The sequence below is a fragment of the Equus przewalskii genome, chromosome 17 (genome assembly GCF_037783145.1).
Source record: "Equus przewalskii isolate Varuska chromosome 17, EquPr2, whole genome shotgun sequence".
NCBI lineage: Eukaryota > Metazoa > Chordata > Mammalia > Perissodactyla > Equidae > Equus > Equus przewalskii.
Genome location: NC_091847.1, coordinates 50,254,781 through 50,278,882, shown reverse-complemented (window position 1 = coordinate 50,278,882; position 24,102 = coordinate 50,254,781). Strand labels below are relative to the sequence as shown.

The following is a 24,102-nucleotide window of genomic DNA, read 5'->3' as shown; positions in this document are numbered from 1 at the left end:
GAAACTTTTTTTGGGGTGATGGACATGTCCATTAACTTGATTATGGTGATGTTTTCATGGGTGTACACATGGCAAAACATCAAATTGTACACTTCAAATATGTGCAGTTTGTTTTATGTCCATTATACCTCAGTAAATTTAAAATTTATACACGGCAAATAAACACTTGAAAATGTGCTTACCATCATTATTTAATAAGGAAATATAAATTAAAACCACATTGAGATCCACTGTAGTTATTGGGAAAGGATAAAGTTTAATACGTTTTCATATTACAGCAAAAATTCACCTGATTTAGAAATAAAATGACTCAATCTTTAAAGGAGAAAGGCGATATTCTGCTTTTATTACAATACTCTACATAGCCTCCTCTCTGGTGCCATCCTGTCCAGCTCCAGGAGTCATCTGGAATAGTCTAACGTGTACTCTCAGCAACCCAGGTTTGTTCTCTAGTGTTAGTCTCCATTAAAGAAAACAGGGTTCTTTGGTGAGCAATGTATTCCATGTTTCTGAAAGAGTAACTCAAGCTGAATTTTGGGTTTTCTTAACTATTATCACAAGGAAAGAAGGTTTTTAGCAGTTCTTGGGAGGGGAGCGGTGTTACAAAGGATAAAGAGGTCGGCCTGACAAGAGGGTTGCTAGGCACAAGTAGAAACAATCTAAATACCAACTAGAAATGATTATATACCCACCATAAATACTAAGATAAAAAGACTAACGACCACAAATGTTGGAGAAAATGTGGAGCAACTGGAAGTCTCATACATTGCTGTAAGCATGTAAAATGGTACAATCCTTTGGAAAAAAGGTTTGGCAGTTTCTTATTTAACTAAACATACAACTACTCTAGGACCCAACAATTCCATCCTTAGATATTTACCCAAGAGGAACAAAGACATATGTTCACAAAAAAATTTGTACAAGAATGTCAACAGCAGCTTTATTCATAATAGTAAAAATAAAAATTGAAACAGCCCAGGTGTCCATCAACAGGAAAAGAGAGAAAACAAACTGTGAAATATTCATACAAAAGAATACTCAACAACAAAAAGCAACGAACAACTGATACATGCAACATGAATTACTCTTAAAAACATGCTGAGTGAAAGAAGCATTATGCTTTGTATAATTTCATTTATATGAAGTTTTAGAATAGGCAAATTCAATCTGTGAGGAAAAATAACCAGAACAGTAGCTACACTTGAGGTGGCGTGGGGACTGACTGGGAAAGGGCATGAAGAAACTTTCTCGGATGACTGCAATGTTCTAAATTTTGAAAAGAGTTTGGGTTACACAGGTGTACGTATTTGTTAAAACTCAGTAAATTTATACTCAACATTCGTGCATTTCATTGCATGTAAGTGCACATCAAAAATTTTAACAACTAAACAATATTAAACTCTACTTAATGATATGTATATTGAAGTATTAGGGGGAAGTATACTGAAGCCTGCAATTTAGTTTGAAATACATGATAAAAGTAACATGAATAGATAAGTAATAAAACGTAGAGTAAAATGTAGAATCCATGTGGTTATTATTTGGGTATACTGTAAAATTCTGTCAACTTTGCTGTATGTTTGAAAATTTTCACAATAAAATGATAGGGAAAAGCCCTCAGTTGGTCTTATCTTTCTACTATATATCCTTTGCCTGAAATAAATTATTCCTGTTATAAGAGAGATTCTATAGCAACACAGGGACCAAAAATTAGCCCCTGAATTTTCCCTGAGATTCCAAAAGGTAAATGATATATGTAAACATGTTAAGAAAGGTAAGAACATATAAAAATTATTGAAAACGAAGCCAAGTTACATTCACAGTAATTACTAATTACTAATAGTAATTAGTAATAGTAATTAGTAATAATAGTAATACTAATAGTACTAATAGTAATTAGTAATAATACTAATAGTATTTATTATCACCACAAACAGGATGACTACCATTTTCTGTACCTTTAAAAAAATGACTTTTAACCATTGAATGAAGAATTATCTTTTATATCAAGTTATATGTGTGAATAGAGGCCAATTGTGTCTCATCCAAACTTTGTCCAAAATTTGGATATGCAATTATCATTAAAAAAACAATTAAGCATTTTCCTATTCACCTAACATAATTGTCAGTATGCTATATGTGGGATAAAATAACATCCTTTACCTTTTGAGAGCTTTGGAGGAAATTTGGTATATTTCTTTTATTTTGGGGGAAGACTGGCCCTGAGCTAAAATCTGTGCCCATCTTCCTCTATTTTATATGTGGGATGCTTGCCATAGCATGGCTTGACAAGTGGTGCATAGGTCCACACCTAGGATCCAAATTGGTGAACCCTGGGCCGCTGAAGCAGAGAGTGCAAACTTAACTGCTGTGCCTCCAGGCCAGCCCCCAGTAAATTTCTATCAAACAAATCTAGATGTGCACTTAGTTGTGGGACTCTGGGCAAATTAACTTCTGTAAGCCTCATTTTCCTCATTTGTAAAATGGGGAAGGATAATGTAGGTCATACCTCATATGGTTATCTTGAATGTTATGCGAGACAATTCACTTTACACGTATCACAGTAAACAGTAGATAGAAAGCACTCAATAAATACAACTTAGCATTAAAAAAGTTATGTACAAGAAACAAAACATTCAATTGGTGGAAGAATGCGGAGTACCTTAGTTTGTTTGAATAGAACAATATCATCTGCTCACTAGGTAGTTCAAATAGTAACTATGATAGGATTTGTTTTGTTTTCTCCCAGAGTGGCAAGAAATGTTTCAGAAAGTCAAACAACAATAATCTTGCTGCATTGACACTGTGAGAATACAGAATCTTAGATCAAGGGGTGAAATGCAGAAATAACCTCTTATCAGCTTAATATGGGGAACCTGCTGAAAGAAGCTACCCTGCCTCACCCACTCTCCCATTAAACACTCAGAAATGTTACCCATAATGCTTTATGCTTGTCACTAGCACCTGTTAAATTGGTAGGCACACAGCTGAAGTCTCTAAAACATTCAAGTAGAGAGGAGGGTTAAGGTGGGTCAGGAGAATATTAAGCACCACTTCCTTCCACCCTCAAGAGAATGGCAGTCTCATTCATGCCTGGCAGGTGGCAGAATGATGCACTCCACTGTGGGGAGCTGGGAAGTCCATATTTTTTTGGGAAGCATGCTATATTGTCTCCTGCTGTGTGTTATCTGTAACTTTCCCACATTCTTTGCTATCTCTGTGTCTGTCAGCATCTTTTTATCAACCATCCTGTTAACAATCATGCAGCCCACATTCCCACATAATGTTACAATTGACTAAAATGAAATAGCAGCAGCTTGTCCTTTTAGTTGGGCACAGCCCCCCTGTTTGTTACACTGCCCACAACTCCCTATCATCTTTCACACTAGGTACATTTCCTGCCTGGCCCATATGGCAATTCCATCCTAGTCTACTTTGATTTTGGCAGTGGTGAGACATTAAGAATTTCTTAGTGGTCAGTTCATCTCTAGACTAGAACTATTGCACCCACTCACCCCTGCCCCACCAAAAAACCAGCCAGGAATCTCAGATAGTTCTCAGATGCCTTTCTGAGTAGATGAGTTCCTTTCTATCTTTTCATCAAAAGAAGGCAGACTTTTTAAAGGAGAAGGGAAACAATAAACCTCTTCTTGAAAAAAAAATCTGACAGGATTGAAGTCTTAAGACATCCTTTTCTGAAACACTCTTGGGTCTTTCTGCTTTTACATAGCACTGCTTCTGCTTTGAAACCCACACAACACTGGTATCTTTCTTTTCTTTGGGATTTTTAATCTATTCCCTCTTACTGCACATGTTTTTCAAGATGTAAATTCACTGGGCAAGGCTGTTTAGATATAGTTAGTGTCTAATTAGAAGTTTGGGGTAATATCTAGCACATCGTAACTATTCAGCTGCTTTGTAATCACAATCATGTCTCTAAAATGCTCAGAAAGCTTCAAATATTATATTAAACAGTACTTTTAATATGCATAAGATGAGAATGGATTTTTCAATTAGTAGATCTAAAAGTATCAGGATTTAATATATGAAGATAGTGTTATCATCTTGCTCACAAGGTAATCACTTCTACTTTCCCAAATGATCAGATTCAGAAAGATTTATTTTTAGCCCACATATATTTTCTCTTATTCTAAAATGTTCTAAATCTTCTTTTTTATCGTGCAATAGAGTTTTAGGTTTGTTGCCTTTCTTTCTTTTCAATTTGTGGACTCCGTTACTAATTTCTTGACTTTTGGAAATAGCTAATACCTTTTTCTCCTCAGCCCTGTTAATCATCATAAGACTGAAATTTATCTGCAAACTTCAAGGGCAGAAGAGGGCAGAATTCACATCATTTTTAACATGGGACCAGGCCAAAACTGAAGGAAAAACTGAAGAATTTTAATGGAAATCATCCAAGCTAAAATCTCATATTTTAACCTTATATTTGAATCAGCAATGATTTTTACTGCTCTTTCCTCCCCTTCTATCTTGACTAGTTATTCTTTTGAGGCTGAATCAGAGAAATGTGCTGAACATGTGGATTGCAAGCAACTAGATTTCTCAAACAGGAAGCAAAAAGAAGCATTTTCTCCCTTTACTTACGTCGTTTTTATTTAACATTCTGAAAAAGAATAATTCTGAGTTAAAGGATCATATTTAGATTGGTTCTAACAAAGAAAAAATACTTATTTCACAACTAAGATAGAGCCAAAAGCTTTTTCTAGCTAATCAGTCAGTTCCCAAGATAGAAAGAACTCTTAGGACTTTTATCTACTCTTCTACAGGGAGCAGAACTGTGACCCAGGATACCTTTATCTTACTGCATACGTATGAAAATATTGCTTAAGCAGAATTGGAAGATTCACCAAATAAAGAGAATAGTAAAATGAGTGGAACATTCTTAGATGTATTAAGAGCAAAATGGCTATATCTTGGAAAAAATTTCACTTAAGAGTTTGCTTGGAATCTTTTAAATTAGTCTATAACAGAAGCACAAATAACCAATGGGAACATCAAGCCAAGAGAATAAGACCATGGAAGAAAAAATAATCTGGGAACTAGAGCCAATTCCCGATGCTATATACAAATACAAAACATATATACATATGTTAGGATTTTTTAGAAAACCGTGACGACACATTTTTGGCTCAGAAGTATGCGTTCATATTACAGATCTCATTTCTCAAACTTAAGCAAAGTTTGTTATAGAAGATACAGGATTTCTTTCTGTATCTTTTGCATCTTTCTTCTCGCCTCTCCCTCCTAGTCTCACCAATCAAAATTCCATGTCATTCTTTAAGAACCATGTTAAACACCTCCCCTTCAATGACCCTCTCCCCAACTCCCCAAAAATTAATCTTTTTCTGCTCCCCAACATTTTATATTTGCATCACCACCTAGCCAAAAGCTCCAAAAATGCTAGACTTCTTCGGCCATCATTCTAAAAAACCTTTACACCACCTTGTATGGCAAGAGTTTAAAAAAGTCAGTCATCTGAAGTCAACGCAAGATCTTTTCTGGAAAATACTGGAGAACGTGCTCTGCAGATAATAAAAAGGAGGACTGGACATAGCTGCTGGGGTGTTTGGCTAAAAGTCTCATTAAGCTACATCTCAAAATTTAAAATCATCTCACTCTTTTTCACAACTTCTGTTTATGGTTTCTTCTTCTTCGCCAGGGTCACATACCATCTGGTAAACATAGCAGCTGAAAATCCTGCTGGGTTTCTGCTCTATGTGTAGCACCAAGTCTCTGTCAAAGTAGACTTCATGGCTATATGTCTGCAATGAAAACACAGTCAAATGGAATCTCCTCTTCACATAGTCATATTTGCTACTGTGTCACTAAAATGTCACAGCACGTATGCTAGAGATCTTCAATATACACTTGGAAGCAAAATAGTTGCCAGAAATAGTTTATTTTTCATTATTTGTGGATATGCAGATTACTTATGAGAAAAGCATTACACAAAATGTCGAGAATGAAAAGAGTTCTGGACTTAGGAGTCTGAACACCCAGATTCTACTGCTAACACTGCTACTATTTCACTGTGTGACCGTGGGCAAGTTGCTAAACCTCTCAGGTTCTTCACTGATGAAACAAGGATTGTATAAAATAATGTTTACTGTTCCTTATTTTATAATACTCAGAAGAGCAGACAAATGCTTCTAAGAGTGCCTAGAAACCCTACATGCTTAGATAAGGTCTCTGTTAAATAACTGCGGGGATTCAATACAGTATACTTTTATTTTTTTAAACATCATTAAACTTATAAAATGAGAAAAAAACAAAGACTATGGTAAGGAAATAAATAGCATATCCAGGAAAAAACATAAAGCTTCATCTTTAAGGCCATTGGTAAGGAGGCATCCTCTAGTTGCTAGGGGAGGAAGGCTTTAAGACGTACTCGTTTTGTCCTGCATGGAGGATGACAACCTCTTTCATACGGTCATTGGTATGGGTGAACTTGGACTCACATGAACACAGTAACATCTGTTCTAACAAACGTCACCTATAAAGAAAACTTACAACTTTCTATTCCATGGACTCTACTCACCACATCCCATGACTCCACTAGAGGAATGCTTTTAAGTAAAGTCCCATATTCATTACAGTGGAAATCCAGGTGAGCTTTTCCTTCAGCATCTATTTGCGTAACAGCTACCACAGAAAGCAAATCCAACTCATCTTCATAATCCACAATTTTGAAAGTCTCAGGGAATAGATGGATAGGGTGAAGGAAAAGAGGGGCAAAATCCAGTTATTCAGTTTGGATTATTTCCACGTTTGTAGTTTATTCTAGTACTTATAAAAATACGTAGAAAGAAGAATGAATGGGTGGAAGCATAGGTGGAAATGTAGCTCTACTTATATGCCTAGTAAAACATCAGTTTTTCAAGATTTTCAAGACTTAAGCAGTATCCAGATTTTGACAAACAGAACCAGAGCTTGTCCAGATTCAAAAGAGGTATTCAACTGCTATTTCTGACATGCGTGTTCACTGGTTCCCAGACAGGACAATATATAAACCCCAGTTCTGAAACCTGAAGACTGCTTACTGTGCTCAGAAAGCTCTTACACCAGAAAAACACAAGCTGTTTGAAGAAGTGATAGCCCACCATATACTATTTATGACTCTATTTGTCACCGTTTTTCTCCTTTAAAACCTTTTTGTTTCCCTAAATAAAACAAAAATGGTTACTTTTACTTGAGGGAGAATATTAGGAACTAAAATCCAACCAACAGAACAAGACTGGGATGAGAGATGTTAGAAATGATTAATGATGGTGAAGACTTAAGGGAGAAAAAAAACCTAACCCCAGAACTCTGTCTCAAGGAAGAAAACCTGGGACTCCAACAGCCTCACAAGCGAAGCAGATCTGTGCCCAGCCATCCAGGGACATCCAGGCAGGCACAGCAAGTTTCTCTTAATCACCACATACTAATCCTTCGCTTACGTGTGGTCAAACTGCTCTTTAATCCACTTATATTGCCTGCCTTTACCACACATGACATAAAAATTTACATAGGTTTATTACCCGCGGTTCCTTTTTATTTACCTTTTTGCCTTAATCTTATCTTTTTCAAACTTCAAAAGATGACTTCTTGCCTACGTGTCAGTGATTTTACAGAATTTAGTCACAACCCTTTTCAACTTTCCCTTTACAGGCTAAAGGTTTTCGTTTTCTAGTCTCATGATGTAGAGTCTCTCTCTATTTGCTACTATCTTCTCCCCCCTCCAATTATTCTTTTGATAATTTTAGTATGTCTTTCTTGAATATAGTTTTATATACAAGGCAGGGAGCTTTCTACTTTGTTCTCAATAGATTCCCATGGTCCAAAATAATAAATTTTTTTCTTTTTTGAGAGTAGCCACATACTGGGCCACTTCCAAACTATTTTAAAAGATTTTTAAAAACTATCCTTAGCAGGCTACTCTAATATTTCTACCTAGAAATAATGACACAAACAATAATGTTATGAGGTCTAAATGGATTTAGTATTTATGCAATGGTTATATATTTGAAGCATGATCACTGTCAGTTGATTTCATAAGTACTTCCATTGTCTCTTTAAAAGAAAAGGCTAAAAATATATTAGCTCAGGGACTAGCAACGTCAAGTTGAGGATAGAGGCTGAACTGATTTACCACACCCTCACACCCTCCTCACCTGGCCCATGAACATTAACAAACATAGCCATGTCTAATAAGTGAAAAATAAAGCAAAAGCCATAAAGTCATCAGGATATAACTCAAGAGTTTGCTATTGAGAGACTTCCTTAGAAAGTGTGCACGTTAACAAAACAAGTTAACAGTGTTTTCAAATTATTTCCATCCTATGAAACTTTCTGCAGACAAAATCTTATGAGTAATTCCATTTATGAAGAGAGGATGATGGGGATGAAGTGGTTGAAACAGCACGCACAATCCTATCATCTAAGGCTGCATGGAGCTCCTTACCCCCAACCTCTAGCCCAAGGTCTGGGACGCATAATTTAAAAACCACGGGGCAAGTGCACACTAGTTTGGTTTGCCATTTCTGGCTAAAGTAATACCTCTTGTTCTGGGTCGTCATCCAGAAGGTTAAATTTTTTTTTTACCACCCGTCCAGAGGCTGTAACAGTAGGTAAGTTTTCACTCTATCATGTGGAAAAAAATAAAAAGATGTGACAAGTCCTACTTTATACAGTCAACGGCAAGATTGTATTAAAAAATTTGGTAAAACTAACCAACCATTCTCTAATATCCACAATTCTTTCCTCAACTGAGAAGATTCTGAATCAGATTTCTGATCCTCCTAGTAAAGTTTTTAATGAATAAAATACCAAAATAGGCAAAAATAAATATAAAGATTAGAAATTTGCTACTTCACTCGCTCTTCTGATTTTAATAATACAACAAATAAAGAATGGATCTGCTTTTGGAAATTTCCCTCTGCATGATTTTCTTCATGTTCTTAAATTGTATGCTAAAGGAAATGAATCATCTGGAGTTAAAGCACAGTATATGATTTTTAAAGATTTACCATAACTTTCTCTAAGTTTGTACAATTAATTAAACCCAAAGGTCAGTAGTTTATTAATAAAAACTTAAAGAGAAACCCAGAAAGGTTTAGAAATAGAAATAAGCAAAAGATAAACTCAATAGGGCTGGGCCGGTGGCACACCGGTTAAGTTCAGTGTCTCTGCTTCAGCAGCCTGGGTTCGTGGTTTCGGATCCCAGGCGTGGACCTATACCACTCATCAAGCCATGCTGTGGCAGTGAGCCACATACAAAATAGAGGAAGATGGGCACAGATGGTAGCTCAGGGCCACTCTTCCTCAACAACAACAAAAAAAGATAAACTCAATATAATCAACTCTCTTCAAATCTCATATGTACATGGAGCTAAGACTAGCTACCTATGTAGATAAATGTAGATAAACGAATAGACTTTTATAGGATTGTGCTGTTTTTTCCAGCCACACTAAAAGGCAAACACATTTGTATATTATATTCTTATACAGAAAGACAATGATATACAAAGGATTTTTAAAGTACTCCTAACTTACTTTGTTCTTCTCCCTGTTGGCCAAAATGACAAAATCTTCAGAGATCTGATGCTGAGCACTATTATTTTCTACTTCATTTAGCTTTAAAACTCTGAAAAGGGAAAAAGGATTCTAAGAACATAAGACCTTAACACACCATCAAAGTGCCAAAGTTGAACTTCTGAAATGAAACTCAATAAATGAAAATTATCATAACAACACTGAGTTAGTTCTCCTCTCCTCCTGATCAGTCTGAAATATTAAGGACCGATCACTTAAGTGTCCATAAACTTCTTCAAATTCAGAGATTTTCTTAAAGGGAAAAGGTAGGAACTGTGACAACAGGTGCTACTAAAGTAGGTAATGAATCAGCTTGCTCAGTCTTAAGCCACCTTCCCAAATGGCTTGATGAAAGTTACTCTAAAGAACCTCATCTCTGCCCTTCTACAACAGGTCTTCAAGGTTTCAGCTTTACCAACAGCATTACAGTAGGTATTTACATTTTAATTTCTGAAGATAGACTGAGGTACCAATGAACAACATCCTGGAGTTAACTATAAGACAGACTGGATTAGCAACTAAACCTTAACTAAGAGTTTTCATGATAGAGTAATATTTTAAAAACTGCAACTGGGGCTGGCCCTGTGGCCTAGCAGTTAAGTTCAGTGCACTCTGCTTTGGCGGCCCAGGTTTGCGGGTTTGGATCCCCAGCATGGGCCTAGACCACTCATCAGCCATACTGTGGCGGGAACCCACATACAAAATAGAGGAAGACTGGCACAGATGTTAGCTCAGGGCTAATCTTTCTCAGCAAAAACTAAAAATAAAATTAAATAAAAATAAATAAAAAACTGCAACTGACTTTACTTTTTTCTTAGGATTATATTTAAAGACTTAGGTTTTCTGAGTGCAAATGACCTCATGGATCAAGCTTATTAAGCAAGAGAAAATAAAATAATTTGCTCACCACCCACACAAATCTGTTCACAGCACTAACAAATTTCAAAAGCACAATGTTCTCTGAGCTTAAAGTCTCAAATGCAGGCAAAGAGAACAGCAGAAGCAGCAGCTATTGTGGCCAGGGAAAATTGGAGGCTTTAGAATTTACCAGAGACAAAGAAATAAGATTATATTTTAAATTACTCAACTAATTATCTTAATTAGTGCCAATATTTAAAAGTGCTTATCTTTTAAAACTTGGCAAAAGGGTACACACTCTTTGTGGACTTTATTTTCTTAAATTCAAACTAATACAAAAGATGAGTGGTAACAAACATTAAAAATAAGGTTTACCAAAGCTGAACCATAGTTTTTAAGACTTTTTGTAAAAGTTCATAATCTTATTTCATCACGTCCCTTCATCTTCCTTATAATGGATCCAGAGATGTAGACTAGTTATGAAGCATAAGGAATAAAGAAGGCAGGCACTGCCCTTCTTACTCAACACACACTTACTGAGCACCCACTCTGTGCCAGGCACTGTGCTCAGTGCTGTGGTTACAGGTATCAGCAAAACACAGTCACCCTGTCATTATGGACCTCATGATTCCAAAGCAAGATATTTAAACAGATAAGCACACAAATCATGAATTAAAATTGCTGTAAGTGCTACAGAGGAAGATTACACCGTGGATACAATGAAAATATAACGGGGGAGCTAATCTAACAAGGGGTATCAAGGAAGGACTTTGTGAAAAAGGGACATGTAATCTGGGGCATAAAATATGAATAGAAATTTGGCAGGAGACCAGGTCTGGGAAACAGACAAACAGAGGGAATTGGCCCTCAGCTTTCTGAAAAGACAGCATGTCTGAAATAAACTGAATGGGAGGAGGGTCTTTCAGACCATGAAGTATGTTGGTCTTTATCATAAGAGCAACAAGAAGCCGTAAAAAGGTTAAAGCAGAATTCACTTGGTTAGGTTTTTGCGTTTGTTAACGTCTTTAAAAATCATTCTAGCTTCTCAGAAGAAAATAGATTTAAAAAGTGCAAAAGTGGATTCCTGGAATCCTGTAAGTAGGCTATTACTATAGTGCAGGCTACTGATGACAACGGTCTGACCAAAACGGTGACAGTGGCCAAGGGCAGAAAGAAGTACATTTAAGAAATATTTAGTAGCAAAATAAACCGGATTGACAGATATGTGGGGGGGGGGGGGGGTGTGTGTGAATATGTGTATGTACGTGTGTGTGTGAGAGAGAGAAAGGGAGAGAATGCACGTGTTTATGTTTATCAATGAAAGTCAAGAAGGTAAAAAAGTGTCAAGAATGATTCCAGATTTCTGGCATGAGCCTAGATGAGAGGTTTGGGCTGGGATATAAATTTTGCAGTTTGGGTTACACATTCATCTTTGAAGCCAAGGGAATAAACAGAAGCACGCAGAAAGGGAATGAAGAGTGAGAAGAAAAAAAGGTCTAAGTCTTGAGGAATTCAAAAATTAAAGTCTGCACAGAAGAGGAAGAGCAGGAAAGGATACTAAGAAGACAGATCAGAGAGGGAGGAACATATTCAAGAGAATTGTGGTGTCAGGGAAGCCAAATGAAGAGTCTGTCAAGGAAGGAGAGGTCAATCATGTGGAAGATGGTGGGTAAACAAAGCAAAACCCGGTTTACTTCAAACAATCCACTCCTTCTCCTGTGGTAAGACTGTCTTTTAGAACAAAGACAAATCATCTTCTCTCTCATTAATCCTGGAGAATTAATTAAGACCTGATGATGACAAGCCAATCTGTAATCTCTTTTCACTCATATATCATCCATCAAAGAACTTATTCAAGTGTAACACTTACAAATAGTAATAATGAGGTTGAAAGAATAAAGTCAGCTTTTCTAGATGCCAGTCTCTGAGGAAGTACCTGATAACAAGCTAATTATTTCTACAATTGGCTCAACAGTTAGCTGACAAAAATAAAGATGTCAATAAATGCCACCAAAAGCTACTTTTAACTTTAAAGTAACTAACGAAAATACTCACTTGACCTGATTTGGGCCAACATGTATTATTCTACCAGAAGCATCGGGATGAAAATAGATCCAGTCAGATTCTAGAGAACAACACTCCATTTCTTGGATCCCATTTTTTGCCTGAAGTTGGGGAAAAATATTGAAAATAAAGATTAAGGGAAAATTAAATAATTCTTCAAATCTAACATCAGTGATAGATCAGTAAGTCAAAGGTACAGGGAAAAGAAAATATTATCCAGTTGAACTGGGATGTGCAAAAGGGCTGAATTAGAACACACAAACTTGAGAAATCCACAACAAACTCAGAATTCATAGATTTACCCAGTATCATACATTATACCTCACAAATAATAAGTTATCATATCTCAAGCACCTAATTTGTGTCAGGCACTGCATCAGATGTTTTACAGTCATTATTTCATTTGATCTTAACCACACTCAAGGCATATATTGTTATCCCCATTTTATGAATGAGGAAACTGATACACAAGAGGATAAACCATTTGCTCAATGTTTTACACCTATTAAACAGCAGATCTAACTCCAAAGTCCATGGACTTTCCAGTATATAACTCTGACACAATTATGCACATGCAGGCCCCTACTTCTTCCTCCCTTCCCCATCGCCAAGAAACTGTCAACCGGAAGAGTGGGTGGTACAAAAATAAACATGTAACCAAATCTGAAATCTCAGATACAGGTCCTATAATCTCCCTGGATAAGTCAGATATTAAACTCTAATGCTGAGGAAATGGTATAACACTGCTTAGCTTTTAAGGAAACTAGAGATATTTATTTCACGGTAGTATAGTTAGACATTAAAAGAAAGAAAAAGGTATCTCCATGATAGGTGATCATGTATGTACATAAATGTTTTACCTTATACACAGGAGCACTGGGAAATGATACCAGTATGAATACATTAACTTCACTAGCTTTATCCAAGTCATTTAATTTCTTTAATTTCTCTAGTAAAATGCAGTGATAGCATCTTTCCTATTAGATACTCATAAAAGTTTCTGAAATATTAATTTATTAATTCCATGAGCATACATTGATAGGACATTATGTTTTAGGTATCACACTAGGTGTTTGTACCCAACATGAATTAAACATAATCCTTGCCATCCAAAAGCTCATAGTAAAGAGGGAAGGCAGAAACATAAAAAGAGAATAATGAGGCGGTGTAGAAAACAAAGTGATCAAGCCACACACAGGATATTATCAAGCATTCAACAACCTAGGTGAGCAGAATTTCAGGAAGAAAAAAATCTTGAACTAAGCCTTAAAGGATGAGCAGAAAATGGCTAGAAAAAAAGAAACAGTAAAACCAAAAGCACAGAAGTGTTAACCCATGTAGCACGTATGTGCATAAACATGAGTAGCAGCCAAAATTAAACTGAGAAGTATTGTGTCCAGCCATGGGACTAGAAAAGTAGACTGGGGCTACATCACAAGTGCTTTGTATGCTTTGCTTTAGAAAAAAAAAAAAAGGAATTTAACACGTATGTATCAAATTAGTGAATGAGTTTAAAGTTTCCAATAATTTTTATAAGTATACTAATAATTTCTAATAGGCATGGTGGTATTATTACATTTTACATATAAGAAAGTCAATGTAATTAAAAATCTTGGTTGCAACCACTGAAATTAATGTGTCCATGATGGCATCAGCTCCAGATGCTCCTGTGTTTAATATAAAACATGAACACACTATACATCTCTTTCTTTAGAAGACTATTCTCTTTATATAATATCTATAACACACAAAAGAAACATGATCTTTGCGTTAATTACTAGGCAGCATTATTATCAGCTTCTATAGTTGTTATTATTTACTCAAATGCTAGATTTTAAAGTTCAGCTTAATAGAAAGCTATGAAACATTTTCTGAATTCTTTAGTTTGGCCCCATATGTGTTTTTGGGTTATCTACTCTTCTGACTGACAGGTGGGACAGTAATGGGCATATGCATCATTAAGGTAATGTCATTGCAACAAAGCTCCCTGGCAAAAGAACTGAAAACTACTTCTGGATTTGGCAATCATTATGAATATGTTGAAATACAGATTTGATTAAATGTTATAATCAGCTATTACAGAAGGAGAATATTTGACAGGCATGCTTGACATAGAAGTTGAAGGCCATTTTATATATACACACACAGAATATGTGTTATCATATTGATGCATAATATGTATTATCATAATGATACATACATATCAATATGTATCTTATATAAGAGGAATATGTACTAAACACCCAGGATGTGAACTGTGCAGAGTTTGACTGGACGGAAAAGTTAAGTGAAAAAGAGAGGTGACAGGTCCTGGTGGCTGAAAGATATCCACTGGCTGGAAGGTGAACAATCAAACCACAGACTTGCCATGGCAGGAAACAGCCCATAGAGATTCCATCGTAAAAGAGGATGCCACTGGGCTGGGCCAAACAGGAGCTGCCACAGATGACAGATAAATGAAAAAATGGAAGGGAACAAAGCTCCCACAAAAGGAAACCAGAAGACACTAGAGTGTTCCCCAGTGGCCACAACATCAAGGGAGTTAGATAAATGGACCCAAGATTGTGCTGATCTTCAGTGTGGTGAAAGGTGACCTGTGATTCTAAAAGCCACTGGATCCAACAGTGACTGACTGAGCAAGATCCTGGAAGAGATGGGTGTGGAATAAACTGAGTCTGCCTCAGACAAAGTAAGTTCATTTGATATATCAAGGGGTTCTAGAAATAAATAAAACTAAATCAGCAATCCAAAACAAAGATGGACTCCCTCTCCTCTGTGCACTCACTCTTTGCACTTATCTCAATCTCTGTACTTAACAGACTGCATCTTATCTACATGTCTGCTTTCTTTTGAAACTGTAAGTAACTTGAGGGAAGGGAATGTGTCCCCAGCCATGTCTAACACACAGTAGGCCCTCAATGTTTATTAAATGATAAATCAATGCCTAAATCATTTTTAAAAAGAAAACGAAGAAAAAGTCAAGGGGTAGAAATTTCTATAGCCTTACTATGTACCATTTCTTCCTATTCTGTCATAAATAACTTAAGAATAACCTTGAACATTCAAAGTGTTTCAATGCTTACATTGTGACCATCAGAATTCTATCTGGTTCTGCTCTGGAAGGCAAACAGCCACAAACCATGAAAAGCAGTAACAACAACAAACCCTCTACCAGCAGTTTCAGAGGCAACCTGACAGTATTCCATCAACGATTGCCACTACAGAGCTTCAGAGATGTTTTGAATGGGCTCCCCTGCCGGGCGACTGGTAAGAAAAAAAACCTAAGCCATCTTTGATGCCCTAAGAATTTTAAAATATTAATGTTTTTAAATTCTAGGTAGTACACCAAGTGTTTGCTATATTCTTTGTATTCTTCTGTACATTTTCACTAATTATTAATAACAAAGAATTAATTCTTAGGAATATAGACCCATTAGAGAAGTAGAGAATAAAGAACTTCTGATATAAATTCGCTACTAGAAAGTTTGATCACTCATAATTTACCAAGGAATTGTCTTTTAGGGCACAAATATGGAATACTCCTTTCTGTTTCTTCTTATTAGGTGTGATGATGTAGTGCCAAGGATGGCCTCCAATCTGAAAAGCATTCTCCAGGGAGGACACCTCAAAGAGCAGTGGTGGCGTGTCTGTAGAGATGGGCAAAATGCATTTATTAGCTTCTCTGTTATTATAGTCTTGGGACATTCATTAAATAAATTCAACCTTGCTTTGCATGCACCATCTCTGAGTTTCCATTAATGAAAAATCACTACGTTCAAGAAAATAAAATACAATCAGGAAAGAGGCTTACTGCTAAGAAAAGAGAAAACTGGTAGGAAAGAAATGTTAGGCTATTAGTCAACTTTCTAGACATCTGTTTTCAGGATATGTGTGACCTGCAGCTGAGTAGAGATAAAAAGCGGGCTGAAGGTGCTTAAGATGGCAAAAAATGAAAAAGTATGCCTAATACAAGCAGCTGCTGGGGCCGGCCCAGTGGCGCAGCGGTTAAGTTTGCACGTTCCGCTTCGGCAGCCCAGTGTTTGCCAGTTCGGATCCTGGGTGCAGACACGGCACCGCTTGTCAAGCCATGCTGTGGTAGGCATCCCACATAGAAAGTAGAGGAAGATGGGCACGGATGTTAGCTGAGGGCCAGTCTTTCTCAGCAAAAAGAGGAGGATTGGTGGCAGGTGTTAGCTCAGGGCTAATCTTCCTCAAAAAAAAAAAAAAAGTAGCTGCCATTTTTTTTTTTTTTTTTTTAAAGATTTTATTTTTTCCTTTTTCTCCCCAACGCCCCCCGGTACATAGTTGTGTATTCTTCGTTGTGGGTTCTTCTAGTTGTGGCATGTGGGACGCTGCCTCAGCGTGGTCTGATGAGCAGTGCCATGTCCGCGCCCAGGATTCGAACCAACGAAACACTGGGCCACCTGCAGCGGAGCACGCGAACTTAACCACTCGGCCACGGGGCCAGCCCCAAAAGTAGCTGCCATTTACTAAGGATCTCGTATGTACAAGACTCTGGGTTAGATACTGTTTCCAACTCTCATAACAATCCTACAAGGTAATTCGGTCTAATAATTCCTTCAAACATGAGGAAAAGATCTTCCATATTCTAAACTAACAGGTTATACTTAGCAAATTTTACAAGAGCAGTCTTGCTTAAAATTTCCAGTATAGAGGTGACATCAGTTATAATAAAACATAACCACTTAGGATAGGTCCTTTCACAGTGGAAGCTTTATTAAAGGATAGCCACTACTACTAGTGTTATCATTAGACAAGCTAACTTTAAAGTAGTTTAGATACATCCAGTCAGTCATTGTCTTTTGGAGACTGACACCATAAAAGAACTATCTGTTGGTGCCTTTTAACTTTGATAACAACTAATTTTAGGTAGAATATAACATATTTACTTTAGAGAAATGCCTAAGTGGAAGGTACTGCAGCTCTAGAAGACCAGAATTCCTTTGGGTCAGTCCTTGGGAAATACCACAAGGTCTGTTTGGGCTGGTGGCTAATCCACAACTCCTTTGTTTACCTCTCTACCTTGAGAATTTAATTTTTGGTTTATGAAGCCACCACTGTCAGTAAAGAGGTTTGTCTTAGGGAGACCATTCACTCAAGAGTCACATGTAACATACAGAAATGTGTGCTTTCTTAGGCCTCTTCATAAGGACAATTCACTACTCAGGAGAAAAATAATGAAAAGTGAGTTCACAAACTGATAATCTTACAGAGGAAGAAGAGAAGTATAAACATATCAAATATATTTAAAGTGATTTTTTAACCCTTTTAAGAAAAGGGTAATATTCTTAATATATAAAGAAGTCTTTTTAAATAATAAAAATATGAACACCCCAAGAGAAAAATCAGCAAAGAACATCAGTAGGTAAATTATGAAAGAAATACAAATATCACATGTGATAATGTGGTGGGTACCAAATGATGGAGTATGAGGAAAAGAAGAGTTATAAAAAGAAAAAATATAATTAGAGTTTGAATTTGGGGTTAAAATTTTAGGTAAGTATGTTGTAGAGAATATAAACTAGGTATTCAAAATAGAAAAACAAATCAACGTAAAAAGATGTATTTAAAAAGAAATACTTTTCCAAGCAGTTGCTAAAAATGGCCCAAAGGTAGCAGCAGTACTCTGCTCACCACAACTCTGATGGTCCCCACTAACCCCAAGAGCCCAAATTTTGACCTCTAATATTATTCTTAATTTAAAAAATCCTAGAAGTTCTCAGAGAGTAGCTGATTCCATGTCTCTTGGTGAGGTAATTTTAGGATAGGTCTGAACCATCCCGTTGTTGCTATAAAGGATATTTACAAGGATGTCAGGGTAGTGTTAAAAGAATACAAGTGCCAGGAAAGTGGTTCCTACTGGCTAGAATGTGAAAAAAGCAGCATCAAAAAGAAAACAGCAATTATTACTAATTATAATGCTTTGAGTCTCTGAAAGGTCAAACAATGATACTTCAAAGGAAAGGTTTAACATAAAGCATACAAAATGATTGCTGTCTATAAAAGAAGAATGGCTATAATAGGATATGACTTTTCTGTAATTTTAAAGTATAGGGGATAGTTAACCTTATATAATTCTTCTATTAAATAAATGTTTGTTTAAAAAAATTTAGATATGTGTTAGGTGAAAATACAAGGTACAGAACAGAGTGTATGATATACTGTCATGCACGACATCATGACGTTTCAGTCAACAATGGACCACATAGTTGACGGTGGTCCCATAAATTTAGTACCATATAGCCTGGATGTGTAGTAGGCTATATCATCTAGGTTTGTGCAAGTACACTCTGATGTTCGCACAACAAGAAAACTGTCTAACAACACATTTTTCAGAATGTATCCGCCTTGTTAAGCAATGCATGACTATACTACATTTGGTCTAAGAAAGAAGGTAATATTTAAAGGATACATACACACATTTACTTATTTTTACAAAAAGAAACAACAGAAAAATAACCTAGAAACTAAAAATAACGGTTACTTATGGGGATCGGGTGGGATGGGGGAGTGGAGTAACAGAATGAAAGGACTATGTGTGGAAGCAAAATTTCTCAGAATATATCTTTTTATATAGTTTTGACCTTTAAAATACACACATTTCATAACTTCCAGAATAAAGTCAAAAGGGAAAAAGCAAACCAAAAATTGAAAACAAACTAAACCAAACAAACCTATCTATATAAAATTGATAATCTAATCATATAGAGAAATAATTTCAAATAATATTTGAACACATTATTCTGATAGTACACTTACTGGGCTGTACACCAAGGACAAAAAGAACTGCAGAGATATCTTAACCATCACTCCATACTTTAGTTTTTAGTAGCAGCACTGATATGGCAATTTTAAGACTATGAAATATAAATTATAGGATAAAGTTTTATTAGGAATCAGGAAGTTCAGTGGAAGCCAAAATATAAATAGAAAATCAAAGAACAGTTAAACTTGGAAAAATGAAAATGAACTAATTTTCTTGAATTTTTGTTTTAACACATTTCCCAGCTTTGTTCATTGAAAAGTAAAGACACCTGATTGCAATGAGCACAACTAGCTCTTGGTCTTTGTTGGGGGCTGAACCGTGTCCCTCAAAAACATATGCTGAAGTCCTAACTGCCAGTATCTGTGAATGTGACTTTACTGGAAATAGGGTCTTTGTGGATGTGATAAATTAAGATGAGGTCATACTGGATAAAGGTGGGTCCTGAATTCCACAACTGGCACCTTTATAAGGAGACAGAGATTTGAAGACACAGAGAGAAGAAGGCCAAGTGAAGACAGGCAGAAATTGGAGTTAGCATATGCTGTCACAAACCAAGAAATGCCAAGGATTGCCAGCAACAACCACAAGCTGGAAGAGGCAAGGAGGGATATTTTCCTCGAGTCTTCAGACGGAGGTTGTCCCTTCCAACACCTTGATTTCGGACACCTAGCAAAATTTTGAGAGAATAAACGCCTATTCTTTAAAGTGCCCCAGTTTGTGGTGTTACACCAGCCCTAGGAAGCTAACAGTTGATAATCATGTTCCCTAATAAAATGGCCCCTTTCCAGATCTAGGACAAGGAAGGTAACAAGTAAGCTTGGGACGTATTATGGTTCCAGAAAGCAAGGAGATTCTTCAAGACTAGGGAGGATGTCAAAATGGAGTTCTCATTGGCCAAATTTAGGACAATTTGAGCATCACTAAGATATAATGGCTATAACTATATAATTTTGGATAAACAAAAATCCATGACCCTGCTTATATATATGTTCACCTCTAAAATACTTAGCCACAATTGGAAGTGAGTATTACCCCAACTCCTTGCTCTGAATACTGGTCATTAAAGAGAAGGAGTAAGTATTTACTTTGACTTTTTGGGAGGAATTATAGTTCATCCCTAGGTGATGAGTGAAAGTTTTTATTTACAGAAAAATGCCAGCTATTAAAGGCAGAAGGAATGACAGAATTTTTTTAAACTGCCATTCTGCAACCTGCAATGACCTAATTGATTCAGGCCAAGAATCATTAATGGTTATAGGAATATTTTTATATTATTTATAATCACAGAAAATTAAAAACAATCTAAATGTTCAAAGTAGTGAATTGGTTAAATAAATTTATAGTTCACCCATAAAATGGTATATAAGTCAAGTTCTTAAAGCCTCAAGGAGCTGTGCATGCACATGTATACACACAGAACCACTTTTTGGCAGAGGTAACATAAGCAGTATATTCAAAAACTATCAGAACATGTATAATGAAAACTTCTTTCATCTGTATCCCTCAGAGGTAATTACTATTTATCAAGTTTTTGTGTATCCTTCCAGATATCCCAGGCAAATCTAAAAGCATACATTCATATATATACTTTTAATATATGAATATGAACACTTTACACAATGAGGCTTTTTATATACACAGTTTTGCACTCCTTTTTTTCACTAAATAATGTATATTGGAAATTGCTCTACACCATTGCAAAAAGAATTCTTTTTAACAATTAAATTTATGATACAAACAATGAAACAATACCAGCGTCACCTATCGATATATACATTGTTTCCAATCTTTTGCTATTAGAAACAATGTTGTGATTGTACATTTGTCATTTTGCACACATGTGAATATATCTGGGATAAATTCCTAGACATGAAATTCTTCAAGGAGTGTATGCATTTAAAATTTTGATACATATTGACAAATTGTCCTCTATAAAGGACAACAATAAATAAAAGTGCCTCTTCTATACTTTCACCAACCCTGTTATCAATTTTTTAATATTTGAGAATTTTAATTTGTATTTCTTTGTTGGGCTTTGCCCTCCTCTAATTAAAAGGTATTTATATTTCCTTGTCTTTTGAACAATATCCTTTGCTTATCTTTTTTGTTGTGTTGTCCTTTGTCTTACTGAGCTGTAGAACTCTTTATATAGAGAGGAAATTACCCCTTTACAGGATGTTTTACAAATAATGTCGTGTTTGTTGATTTTTATTTATTTATTTTTTGGTGAGGCAGATTGGCCCTGAGCTAACATCTGTTGCTAATCTTCCTCTTTTAGCTTGAAGAATATTGTCACTGAGCTAACACCTGTGCTAATCTTCCTCTATTTTGTATGTGGTATGCCACCACAGCATGGCTTGATAAGCAGTGTGTAGGTCCGCACTTGGAATCTGAACCCATAAACGCTGGCCCACTGAAGCAGAGTGTGTGAACTTAACCACTACACCACAGGGCTAGCTCCTGTTATTTGATTTTTGAGTTGGTTTATGTTGTGTTTGTGTTTTTGTTTGGGTTTTTATTGCTATGTATAAGTTTATTTTTATGTAACCAAACTTATCAATCCCTTCTTTTATGGCTCTGGGTTTTACCCCATGCTTAGAAAGGTCTTCCCCACTCTGAGATAAAAAGATTTTCCCAAGTTTTCTTACAGAACTTTTAAATCTTTGATCCATCTATTATTTATTTTGGTGTAAAGAGTGAGATGGGGGGTTGGCCTAGTGGTATAGTGGTTCAGATCCTGGGTGCGGACCTATACATCACTCATCAAGCCATGCTGTGGTGGCACCCCACATAGAAGTAGGAGGATTTACAACTAGGATATACAACTATGTGCTGGTGCTTTGGTTGGGGGGAATAAGGAAGGGGAAGACTGGCAACAGATGTTAGCTCAGGGCCAATCTTCCTCACCAAAAGAAGCATATCCTTTAAAAAAAAGATATATTAAAAATAATAAATCTTTAAAAAAACAGAGAGAGTGAGATAAGACTCCAACTTTATTGCTTTCACAAGACCATCTACTAAATAATCGAGATGGAAATCAGTATTTGTAATATTAACATATAAAAGTGGGTTAGGTTACAGATATACACAACAATATGAAATGAATCTCAGAAATAATATGCTGAGTGAAAGAAGCCAGACAAAAAAATACACATCATATGATTCCATTTACATGAAACTCTAGAAAATATAAATTTAATCTATAGAGAAACAAAGCACATCACTGGTTGCAAGGCTGGAGGTGGGAAGGGAATTGGCTGGGAAGGCACAGGGAAACATTTTGGAGTGATAAAAAGATTCTAAATCTTGATTGTAGTGATGGTTTCATGAGTATATACATTTGGCAAAACCCAAACTATACAGTTAAAATGGGTGTATTAAAGTGCATGTAAATTATACCTCAACAGAGTTAATTTTTTAAAAAGCAATTTACGAAAGAGGATTTACAGTATGACTTTTTTGGCTTTAGACATATAGAAATATACACCTTGTAAGATTAGGAAAAAAATAACACCAAGGTTAACTCCATAATAATAACAGTTAGCTCCATGCACAAGGACTATGAGTGTTTTATATTTCCTCTATTTATCTTTATTTCCTAATTTTCCTGTAATGAAAATGAACTGCTTTGCATTAAGAAAAAAGCTATTTACAGTTAAAATGAATATTACTTTGTATACACAACTAATCCTGAAAAATAAATTTGGAGAAATGAAAAGGATTTCAGTCTCTACAGTTTGAAAAAACACTCAAAGTTTCCAGTATAACATGCTACTTTTCTAGTCAAATGTCTAAAAATCACTGAATTACAACGTTTTATAGTGAGAAGTGATGTCATAGATGTTTTCAAACATCATTATTTCATAGTTGAGAAAAATGAGGCCCAGACAGGTTACGTGATTTGCCCACTATCACACCCCCAGTTAAGTTAGTAGTGAAGTTTCACTCTTACTAACGGTAGACCAAGATTCTGCTCACGAATCCAGTCTTCTTTTTACAAAGAGACCTAAACCACAGCACAATCCTTCAGCCTCTATGCACTTTGTCTTTATCACCCTCTTTGTTTTACTCATTTATTCTCTGCATTTCAACAAGAACAATGCTACCATTTTGGGAAACTCTTCAAAATAACTCATTTTAGTTACCACTGGAGCTTGCAGTTTTAAAATTCTTAATAGAGTCCTGTAGTATATTTGCATTGCTGGGGCTGAGTTTTCACAAAACTGCCTAATTCAGTTTGTCCAAGGCATTTAAAAACTTGACTAATTTTTTACATAATTTTTTTAACCTCTTGGATAACTTAATTGGCTATATTGAACTCCTTCATTCAGAAGTTTTCAAAGTTGGTCATTTAAAACTAAAAAGAATATCTCCTTTTTTCTAACAATGAAATCTTTTATTTCTGTTTCTAGATCTGTTAATGATAAAATGTTAAGTAAGAATGACAGAAAAAAATTCTTACCTTATTCTGTCTACATTAGAAAAATCTTTGGAGTTTCACCTAAAAATACGATGTTTATTGGTTGGAAATAAAAGGACGTTCTTAATATGATAATGAATGACTCTTAATGAACTAAGAATACAGATAAATATACATTAGGATAATAAAATGTTTTTTTTAATTTACTCGTGAATTTTATATCTATTTGCAAACATTAAACCATCCTTGTATTCCTGAGATGAATTCTAGTCAGTCATAGTTTATATCTTTTAATATACCCTGCTCAAATTTGAGTAGTAGTTGATTTCTTTTTTATTAAACTGGTGAATTTGATAATCTAGTTAAATACAGAACATTT

At 35.7% G+C, this 24,102-nt stretch overlaps 1 protein-coding gene across 2 annotated transcripts in view; it reads right to left on the bottom strand.

Moving 5' to 3' along the window:
* Positions 1-914: 914 nt before the first annotated feature.
* Positions 915-24,102, bottom strand: part of DCAF17 (DDB1 and CUL4 associated factor 17) — a 38,585-nt gene continuing 15,397 nt past the window's right edge. The window contains exons 9-14 of one of the 2 annotated variants that reach the window (XM_008527385.2): positions 16,021-16,163; positions 12,508-12,617; positions 9,556-9,646; positions 8,560-8,643; positions 6,560-6,715; positions 915-5,783 (exon numbers count right to left, since the gene is read on the bottom strand). In XM_008527385.2, coding sequence (XP_008525607.1) covers positions 5,634-5,783; positions 6,560-6,715; positions 8,560-8,643; positions 9,556-9,646; positions 12,508-12,617; positions 16,021-16,163 — 734 coding nt within the window. In that variant the 3' untranslated portion in view covers positions 915-5,633. The remainder of the gene's footprint in view (positions 5,784-6,559; positions 6,716-8,559; positions 8,644-9,555; positions 9,647-12,507; positions 12,618-16,020; positions 16,164-24,102) is intronic. The other variant, XM_008527387.2, reaches the window with a different exon arrangement.